The following is an 11243-nucleotide window of genomic DNA, read 5'->3' on the forward strand; positions in this document are numbered from 1 at the left end:
AAAAATGGGCCTTTAAGAGCTATGGCGAAATCAAGTTTTGATGTCGCTTCCACCCTGCAATGATATGGAGATGGGTGGGGCTATCTTCACTTCACTCGTCTCCATGTCACACAAGGGACAGCATCCAATCGCCACTGCAGACACCTCTGGTAAGTGGCGGAGGGCACCGGAGCTGGCTGGAGGGATGGGGGGGGGGCGATCTCACGACGAATCCGCAGCAGAGACCACTTTTATCTTGAAGTGGACTGCCCGCTGAAGAGGATACCAGGGTTATGACGGCTAACTGCTGCAATACCAACAATATTCCTCTTCAAAGTACCACCATTATGGGCGATCCAGAAGTGGTTAAAGTGACATGTTGACCAAATATGTAAACACAAAACAAGAAATTAATAAATGAACAGTGATTAAAAAATAAAGTGTAAGGTCCCAAACCAGTAAGCATGTGACTTATGTAAAGTCCTCAAATGGCTTTTGAAGATTTTAGTGGTTCATTCAATGAAAGAACGGACCAGCCACCAAAGGTTCAGTGAAAATCTTGTGAATTTTATATGAACACAGTGAATATACCACCACGCAAAGTGCACGCTTACCAGCTGCACAAGGTTAGACACTTGTGGCGAATAATCAGCCAGGGCCTTTTCCACCAAACACTGTGTTTGGTCTGGTAAAATGGTGTAGTAAGCCGTTTGGTCAGGAAAGTAGTTGAAGGTACAGCTTATGGACCCATACACGGTACAAGTAGCGATGAGGCGATGGCAGCTCAAAAGAAAGGGCAGGGAAAATCGCCTTAGGTAAAACCAGATGGTGGTTTATTTGAAAATAAACCATATCGCTTGCAAAGTGTATACCAACACCTGCGCATACGTGTGGCCATTAGCATGCTGCCAGACACATATTTTTTTTTATTGTAACCCTTTATTGAATTGGTATACACTTTGCAAGCAATATTGTTTATTTTTGAATAAACACCCATCTGGTTTTAACCATGTTGATTTTTCCCTGCCCTTTCTTTTTGTGCTGCCATCGCCTCATCGCTACTTGTACCGTGTATGGGTCCATAAGCTGTACCTCCAACTACTTTCCTGACCAAATAAATGGCTTACTACACCGTCTGACCAGATCAAACATCCATTCATCACATTCATAATTCAGCTGCAACTGGGAACAAGTCCAGACTTTCTCAGGGATATGAGGCTCGCAGGGTTTAAATACGTTTTCATTGAGGAATTGCATGTGGATACAATATATATGGCTTTCAAGAATGTAAACATACAAAACAACATAATTGAATGTCAATACCTACAGACAATGATGTCTGCAATTGTCTTGCAACCTGTGAACTTTATCCCAGTAAACTTATGGTTGTCTTTTTAAAAAAAAAAAAAAAAAAAATACCAATATGAAGTTCAGCTTTTAAATGTACATATTATTGTACATCATATTTACTCTTCAAATTTCCAGAATTAACAATTTCTTAAAAGCGGTAGTAAACACCGCTTGGTGACTTTACTTACATGAAAGCTTATAAGGCCGCGTATACATGGGCGGACTGTCTGTCCAACTTAGTCCGCTGAAACGTGTTTCAGCGGACAATCCGCTCGTGTGTGGGCTTCAGCGGACTTTTTCAGCGGACAGTCTGGCGGACTAAGTCTTTCAGAATTTCCGTAATTTTGTCCGTCCAAACTTGGTTTCAGCGGACAGTCCGCTTGTGTGTAGGCAAGTTGGACGGACTAAGTATGGCGCATGCTCAGAAAGGATTTACACGCCGAAGGTTGCATTGCAGTGTATTGGACGTCGAATTTCTAGTCCCGTCGTACGTGCCGTACACGTCATCGCGCAAGCTTTCGGCGGACTGTCTGCTCATCGTGTGTGGTCAAGTCCGTTCATTCAAAAGTAGGACGGATTGTCTGTCGGATTGTCTGACGAACTTAGTTGGCCAGACAATCCGCCCGTGTGTACGCGGCCTAAGAGTTTACATTTTGGTACGAGAAATCTCTCTAAATTAAACTTTGTCTGCAGCTGGTGATGTCACCAGTGCATGCGCTTTGAAGTGATGGTATACTGAGTGCCATTCCTTTAGAGCACTGTACCATGGGCGAGGCTCCCATGTGCATGCATGGAAATGACATCATCACGAGCCTTCAAATTGCCAGAGCCTGGAAGGAAAACCGGGTGAAGTTGGAAGCCCTGTCAGTGATGATGGCGTACCTCTGGAGGGCTTCGTTTTTAAGGCGTGGCTTTCATAATGTGTTAGTATGCAATGCATACTAGCACATTATGACAAAAACTTGCTGGGGCCTGTTTTTTTTTTTTTTTTTAACACTTTACTACTGCTTTAACGATAATTATTACTAATTAGTATTGCATATAATATGAAATGATGGATTAATATGAACATTCTACTACAAATGCCTGTCAAATTGGGCCAAAACCAGTCTGGATTTGCCTGTCTACATAGACCCTGTCCCCTGCCATTCATTTGCTAAATGGTAGAGTCTTAACTAGCCTCTGGTATCAAAGTTTTATAAGCTTTTTCTCCTACCAGTAGATTCCTTATTTTTTCCACTTATTGGCTAAGAAGCCTTTCATATGGTTTAAAGAATTTTTTTTTTTTTTCTCTAAAATCTTTAAACCATACGCTCAACTGTTAAAAAAAAAATTGCAGCTGATGTTGGGCTTTTTATTTGTCAATCCTTCACCCCCATTCCTCATCCTTTGCTCCACAACTAGTTGGGATTTAGATTTTTGAAACCTTGTGAATGCACGCACATTCTATTTGACATAACTTTGCAAATGTTATTACAGTATTTAGATGTACAGAATGAAATATAATATGTTCATTTTTGTCTGTTTTTCCTCTAGACGGGTGCATTAGTTCACAGCTATCGGGGAACAGGGGGCATATTTGAAGTTTGCTGGAATGCAGCAGGAGACAAAGTTGGAGCAAGTGCATCAGATGGTTCAGTAAGTGTGAGAACATTTCCATGTATCTTTAAGACTTTTTTTTTTTTTTTTTCCTACCTTAAATTGGGGTGCCCCTAAAAAAAAAAGAAAGATATTTAGCAGCTAGAGGCATCATTCAGATATTATTTCCAGCAGCCGATTCTGTGCACGATTCTGGGCAGTTCTGCCGTTCGTTCTTGTAAGCGACAGGAGGGGACGTGTTCCCCTCTCACCGCCATCTGGTGCTTCTCCGGGCTCTCCCGTGCCATCGGGGGCCTGGAGAAAGAATCGTCCGGCACAGAATGATGACGATAGAGATTTCTGGTGACCAGATGGTCACTAGTCATCTCTATGACCTTCGGAGGAAATCAAAGAAGCCGTGATTGCGGCTGCCAGCATGAGATCAGTGAATTTTTTTCCCCCAATCTCATGCTTTTCAGCCTGGAGGAGAGATGTGGGGTCTTATTGACCCTGCATCTCTCCATAAAGAGGACCAGTAGCAATACATTCCTATTACAAGGGATGTTTACATTCCTTGTAATAGTAATAAAAGTGATCAGAAAAAAAAAAGTAAAAATAAAAAAAATAAATTAATAAAAAAAAGCCCCTGTCCCTGGTTGCTTGCACTCGGAAGCGAACGCACAACTAAATGTCCCGCCCACATATGTAAACTCCACTTAAACATGTGAGGTATCACCACGTGCATTAGAGCGCATGCAACAAATCAATTACCTCCTCTGTAACTCTAAACTGGTAACCTGTAAAAAAAAATTAAAGCGTCGCCTATGGAGATTTTTAAGTGCTGCAGTTTAACGCCATTCCATGATTGTGCGCAATTTTAAAGTGTGACATGTTGGGTATCTATTTTCTCGGAGTAACATCATCTTTCACATTATACAAAAAAATGGGGCTAACTTTTTGTTTTTTTATTTGGTGAAACTGATCTTTTTTCCCCCCAAAAAAATGCATTTGAAAAATGATTGCGCAAATACCATGCGAGATAAAAATTTGCAGTGACCGCCATTTTATTCCCTAGGGTGTCTGCTAAAAAAAACATATATAATGTTTGGGGGGTTCTGAGTAATTTTCTAGCAAAAAAGATGATTTTTACATGAAGGAGAAAAGTGCCAGAATAGGCCCGGTATTAAAGTGGTTCAAATATTTGGTCCCAAAAAATACTGTGGGAGAACTTGCAATAAATGTATGCAACTTTCTGCAATACATTTACATTTCCTCTTCTATTGTTAAAATACTTGTTGATCTGTACGGTGAAACCTAACTTCCTGTAGTGAACAGACAACACTGTGTCTGCTGCACTGAAATCCCCCAATGCTAAGCTCTTCCCTCCTTGACTACAGAACACCTCCCCTTATATTATGGAGGGAAGGTTCTCTGTATTCCAAATGTCCAGCAGGGCTAACATTGCTAAGGAAATCTGTTCAGCAGATGCATTGATAGCTCAGTTAGGGAAAAAATGGTGTGCCTCTAACGCATTTTCAGGTTTGTTAATTTTGTTTTGTTTTTTAGTATGCACAACCCTGAATTTTACACATATGGAAAATTTGGGTGTATTAAATTGACTAAATGTCTTTTTCTAATGCAGGTTTGTGTATTAGACCTACGAAAATAGCGCTACTGGTTGGAAGCCATGGACCGACTATGAATGTGTACATAGCCAAAATGACTGTCCCTGACCCATGTACTGCTATAGTCCCATTTAACCATGGCCAGTCCACTGCAGCCAAACCGAAATTAAGTCCTATAAATATTTTAAGATGAGGGGAAAAAAATCCCTACAAATTGTGGCACCTCAAAGAGGACAAAATTCTTTAGTCGCATCTGGTGAGTTTGTGTGCTGGGAACAGAATTCTTCACAACACCTGGAAAGGAAGAGGACTCCGGACACGCACACAGAGCGTAATTGCACCAAATTTGGAGGATTGTGGTCAAAATACATTCAACTACCTTGTGTGTCTCCTTCCCCTGCTTATTTTTTCCTGTCTTTTTTGTTACTTTTGTGTTTTATTTTCTGGTCAGTCTACCTGTACAGAGAATGTGGGCTTTTATACTTGAGCAATAGTTTGTGGCTTTGAAACATTATATTTGGGGCTTAAAAAGAGATATCAGATGGCTGTATCAAATAACTTTACACATTTTTGTTTGCTTTGGCTTTTTCTTTGTACAAATAGTTCTGTTTTCGTACAAGTATGGAAAGATGAGAATGACTTGGTACACAGCTCTGATGGATATAATGGGATAATGTACTGCCTGCAGCACATGCATGAGCGTTTATTTTAATAACTTTGTTTAAAGAGCAGTAGTGCTGTGTAACCAATCAGGAATTAGTTCATTGGTAACATCAGGCCTGTGAAAACGTATTTATGATGGGTTTGAATTGATTTGATACATGGAAGTACATTGTTATTAGATAAAGTCATAGTGCTTCACACTGCACTCAGAGATACTACTTACAAGTAAATTTGTTTATTTTATTTTTTTGGTGACGTGGCTGAATGCTTATTTGGGACAGAATTCTGCCAAACCAGAAGGGCACAAATAACAAAGATCAGACCGCAGACATGCAAGTGTCTTTGTTTCTTTTAGACCATAAACCCATTATGGTTTACTTGTGCTCTACTACAATAGGAGTAAAGTTCCCTCATCCAACAATTTTTTTATTTTTTTAAACAGATATACTGTTTCCTTTGCGACAAACGCCATTTTTTTCATCCCCTTATATTCTTTAAGCATATTTTTAAATACCAGGCATATACCTACATAAACCTTAAAAAGAAATTCCAGTGTTAATGGAATATTAGATATTGTTTGCGTCCCATAGAGAGAGTTCCATTATATATGAATATCAATAACATAGAAGGAAGAGCAAGCGGTTCACCGTGTATAATTATTTTAGGCTTTATTTTTAATCCAGGTTTTAGGCTGTACTATATAAGACTGAGCAAATTATTTATACGTTTATGTTTCTGCACCTGTTTAAACAAAAACCTTACAAGTTCCATGCTGCTATTCAGAATAGTTTCAATACCCGCTTCCCTCTCACCCCGTTAGATTTTTATAATTTTCATACATAAAATATATATATATTAGTAAAAATATTGCCACCTTTTAAACAGCATAGTTGAGCTATGTTCCCTGCTTTTGGGAAACAGTCTGGTGGTTGGGCCAAGTATACATTATTGTAAATTAACTGAGCATGGCAGTTATGTCACAAGCCTTTTATCAGAAATGTTTTTATTGCTAAAATTTAGTGAATACAACCACTGAAGGACCAGAGAGATCTGTGACTGGATCAATTGTTGAGCAATGTACTGCAGAGATTGTTGAAAACACTGTGAATACAAAAGTTTTATCTCAATTTTCTTCATAGGTCAAGAGTGTCTTTAGAGAAGTGTTATCCAAATGTTGGGGTTGCTTGTGTTCTAGTTTTCGTCTCCTGCATTTGTTTTTGTCAAAAAGAAAAGAAAATGGAGTGTGGTTGGAAACTGAATGGCATAGCAGATAAATCTGAAGTTTGAAGGAATGTGCACATAGGAGTGATGACAGCATGTTTCCTTTTGTTTCTCTTCTATATCTCCATTGTGTTTTGACAAACAAATGTGGTAGATAACAGAGCATTTTAAATGGCCTTGTGAACTCTGGTTAAAATAAATCTGTGAAAATACCTAGGGTGCCATTGCCTAACTTCCCTTTTGAAAATACTAGTTTCCTGCCTGTTTCATGTGCTTTTGTATTTTTGGACATTTGGACTGAGTTTACTAGCTTCATGCTAGCTCCAGGACAGTGGCCTAGTAGCAGTTTAAGGCCAGAGTAACAAAGGTAAATTTTGGGAATAGATCTGCAGTTGCATCTTTTGTAACTGTATCAGTGCAGGTTTTCTTTAAAACCTAGGACCGGCTCATAAAAGAAATTCCATGCGGGATTCAAAATAAAGTATAAAACTTGCTACATGCATGCCCCCTGCAGACTTGCTTATCTGCAGTCCAGCCCTAGCCCTTTTTCAGGTTGGATGTTGCCCAGTGTCATCCTACCCACTTCTTCAAGCAAGGGCATCGAAAACCCACCCTCGAAGGGTGCTTTTATCAAGCCGCCCTGGGCTCACAGGAGAACGCTACAAGAATCTGTACCATATCGGTTTGTGGTGCTGTTCAATGCAATATTCAGGGTTCACTCAACTGCAGAAGGAAGAAAAGGCCTCCACATCAGACCAGATCAGGAACTGCAGTATTTTAGGTATGTATACTGTTTGTTTTCATTTGTCATGTTATAGCTAGTACAGTTTAGTGCTAGTTGGTCACATTCCAACTGTACTTGTTCTGTCGTTTTAAGGCATTTTGTAGCTTCTCCAAGCCACTTCAGTTCCAATGATACTCCAGAAATCTAATCCACAAGGGTAGCACAGACACCCTAATCCAAAAATGTCCAAAAATAGGATGGTAGATGTGAAATTCGTGGAGCCATCTTAAAGTTACATAATTAAAGCTTTTGGTGTTAGAACATCTGCATAGGTGCTTACACCTTTAGCCATGTAACTCAATTAAATAAAGTGATACTGAAGTCTGTTGTTTTTAAAGAAAAAAAAAACATGTTATACTTACCTGCTCTGTCCAGTGGGTTTTGTGCAGAGTAGTCCAGAACCTCTTCTTGGGTCCCTCGCTGGAGCTGCTGGCCCTTTCCTCCTGTCGAATGCCCCCACAGCAAGCAGCTTTCTATGGGGGCAGCCGAGCTGCAGCTCTGTGCCCATTCAGACACAGAGCCATGGTTCTGCCTCGCCCGCTCTCTTCTGATTGACTAACTGACTTTGACAGCAGTGGGAGCCAAGGGCACTGCTGCTGTGTGTTAGTTAATCAGGAGGGAGAGTCCTGGACGGCCAAGGCAATTGTGCACATTGCTGGAATGAGATGGGGCTCGGATAAGTATGAGGAGGGGCTGCTGTACACAGGATTTTTATCTTCATGCATTAAATGCATGAAGATAAAAACACCTGCCTTTAGAATCACTTTAATGCTGAAATCACCAGAGTAGCGAAAAGCATTATATGTGGGAAACAGATGTTAAAGGCCCTCGCCACTTTATTTTTCTCCTCAAGGAGTATTTTTCTTTTCCACCTCCCATCCTGTTATTGAACAATCAGTACCTACACATTTCATGGTAATTGGATTAAGAGGTCTGTTACCTGTGTGGATAAAAAAAGTTATCATCCTGACAGTCATTGGAACTGAACTGGCTTGGGGATAGTTTTCAAAATGTCCTCAACATTACAGAACTAGCCTATTATCCTGCGTTTTAAAAACCTAGCAAGGTGCAAGTAGTGGGGATTACAGAAAGCTAGACTAGGGCACTATAGAACATCCTCTAATGAAAAAATATGAAGGAAACCATTTCTAGCCTTTTTCAAAAATTGCTAGAGGTCTTGCTGTGACTGGCTTCAGTATTAGTTAAATACTGCAAGTGTATAGCAAGCAGGTCTAGTATCTCTACTTGTGAGGATCAGTAGCAAGAATATTGAAGGCAAAGGATTAGTGTGACATCCAAGCAGCTAATATTTTCAGAATTAGTGCCACACTAGCAGCCTACATGCTTCTCCCATTACAGATCCTTTTTAGACCAACCAAAGCGGCTTCCTTTTGCTGTTGGTCTACTAAGAGAAATTCCAGTAGGCGCTTTGCTTTATGCACATTGTATCTGGAGTAAAATATGATTATTAAAAGAATTATGTTAAAGTGGACTCCTCACAATGTAATTATATTGTGGAACTCTACTTTAGCTGTATTACCAAACATTTTTATACTCCTTTTTCCCATAATAGCAATGTCATTCAGCTACACATTGGAAGCTTTTCTTTGAATATGCTAAATAGTTGCTTTCCCATGCAAAGTACTTGTCCCTTGCAGGGAAAGCAACAGATTTTATTTGTTTTTACTTTTTGTATGCAACTTACCAGCCTCATTAACATGACTTTTGCCGGTCTAATATCCTATAGTCATCTATGGTAACTAGAAAGCATACTATACAGAATTGGATTAATGTGTATTTATGCAGAGAAATACTATATCACATTATTGATATGGTGTGTTTTTTTTTTTTTTTTTTAAGTAAACAAGTCCACTTGAACATGCTTCTGTGGTTGAACAGGATGACGGTGTTAGTAGTTTAAACATCTTCAACTGGTTTGTTAAAACTAGAAAAAAGAATGAATTGTCAATTTCAACCAAATATTAGCTTAAAATCCATGTGCTTCTGTTTGCCATGGGCACCACACTTTTTTCCAGATCCTTTTTATCCTTGCTTAAAATACATTAAACATGTAGTGTTTGATTTGACGGGTCCTGTAATGCAAAGTGCATTGTAAGTTTCCTTCAAATACAACCTGTTTTCTGTAGAGCAGAGCTAGTGTGGATAGGAAGGGAAAGGTAATGCTGTTCCTGTGCTGCAAAAAGTGTTTTTTATTGGTGGCTTGTATATACACACCACTTTAGGAAGAAAAGAAAAATCACAAGCTTGCATAGCTGTTACACACAATTAGCCCTTCCCACATTCTCTTTCATGTAAAATCAAGAATTTATTTGTGCATTTACTCATTTATTAGGTGAAAATAACAAAGTAGCCATATATTTTAACAGAATTTTTTTTCCCCCGTACGTATGCATCTAAAAAGTGCATCCCAATACAGCCATGACTGTTTTAAACTTGATTTTTGTATTATATTTTGGTATAATACAAACTCAGTTTCTTTCTTCTATGGGCGTTTTCACTAATATTAACATCAACTGACCTGTTCCTATGTTCTTCCCCCTTCACAGTGCACCGTGTTTTTTTTTTTTTTTGTTTTTTTTTTTTGCTTTTCTCTTTTTATTGTGCATTTACAATGTTATCAATGTTCAGAAGCTTTCCTAATTAAAAAAAAAAATTATAAAATAAAAAAAAAAGTCTGGCAGTTAATTTTTGCTAGAAGACTATGTATGTGGCTGATGTTAAAGAAATGTGTGCAATAATGATAGAGAACCAAGTGCTCCCAGGAATAGACACAAATGTTTTGATTAATGCTGCAAAGCATTGGCTGGATTGATGTTTTACTGTCTTGGCTCAAATATGACCTGAGCAACACCAATAATTTTTCATATTTTTTTTAAATAGACTTTTTATATATTTAAGTGCTGATGTAAAACGGTTTAATTCCACCTAATGTAAAAAAAAAAAAAAAAAAAAACACAAATGCTTAATTTTAGAAGTGTTTAAAATATTATGAGAATACTTTGTAATTAATTCTGCTGCATCATAAAGAAAATGTAGCTTTTCCTTGCACTTCAGCTGTTTCTAGTCTGAATATCTCCAACTGTTAGATTTTAATTGGAAGTTTCAACCTGTGCTCTGATTATCCCCCTCGGTATGCTTTTACTTTTCCAACCTTTTAAAAAAGGCATTTAAAATTCAGCCCACAGATAGCTATGTGATCTTTTATTTAATAAAGCCTTCTATGTTGTGTAGCCATAAAGCTATACAGTAAGCAAGGGACGTCTTTATGGATACTCTACAAAATATTGGTGTACAGCTTCCAATTCCTCTATATATGCCTGAGAAGTTCCTGCTTGTGAAAATACAATTCCTTTGAGTCTAATTCTGTGAGCCTATCAGCAGCACTGGAGTCACAAGTCTGCATCCTTTCTTGTGCTATTCAACTAACCAATGTATAAACCTGAACCAGCCCACTGCAGTTTTTTGTACATGTTAAATACTTTTATTGTTTGGTTTTCATGATAACTTGTCTAACAGATTACTTTTTTTTTTGGTGTTCTGTACTGTCCTGGACCATGTTAATTACACTTTGATGTATTTTGGTTCCACAACATACGTTTCTCCAGGTCCCCTACCCTACTTAGCCTTGTTTTGACACATTTTTTCTGTTGCATTTACCTTTTTGCATTGTATTGCTCTGACAACTGTAATTTGATTCAGATCTGAAAGAGGTCCAGAATAAAATATATTTTGATATTATTGTGTAGTATCTTGTCTGTCTTTTAAAAAAAAAATGTCAAGTGTTCCTAGGACTTTGTGTACAGTATCCTATATAGGGACCAGCAACATGGACTGGTAAGACAGGGCCATCTGGTTTCTGTCCTATATATAATCTCATAAAGACAAATGGACAAAAGGTGCTGCAATCTAAGTGTATCTATTTGTTAAATTGTATAACTAAAAACAAAGGGTAAGATTGCTCTCAGAACTGGAAGAAAGAGGCATATTATCAGTCCCAGGAAGCTTGTTTGGACTTCTGTGTC

General features: G+C 38.5%; 1 protein-coding gene across 4 annotated transcripts in view; it reads left to right on the forward strand.

Annotated features, from left to right (window-relative positions):
- TBL1XR1 (TBL1X/Y related 1) overlaps positions 1 to 10959 on the forward strand; it is a 233468-nt gene extending 222509 nt beyond the window's left edge. For all 4 annotated transcript variants that reach the window (XM_077487946.1, XM_077487947.1, XM_077487948.1 and 1 more), the window contains 2 exons: positions 2866 to 2967; positions 4550 to 10959. In XM_077487946.1, coding sequence (XP_077344072.1) covers positions 2866 to 2967; positions 4550 to 4576 — 129 coding nt within the window. In that variant the 3' untranslated portion in view covers positions 4577 to 10959. The remainder of the gene's footprint in view (positions 1 to 2865; positions 2968 to 4549) is intronic.
- The last annotated feature ends 284 nt before the right edge of the window (positions 10960 to 11243 follow it).

This window comes from Lithobates pipiens, unplaced genomic scaffold (assembly GCF_037356315.1).
Source record: "Lithobates pipiens isolate NorthernLeopardFrog02 unplaced genomic scaffold, aLitPip1_a1.2 Scaffold_18, whole genome shotgun sequence".
Taxonomy (NCBI): Eukaryota; Metazoa; Chordata; class Amphibia; order Anura; family Ranidae; genus Lithobates; species Lithobates pipiens.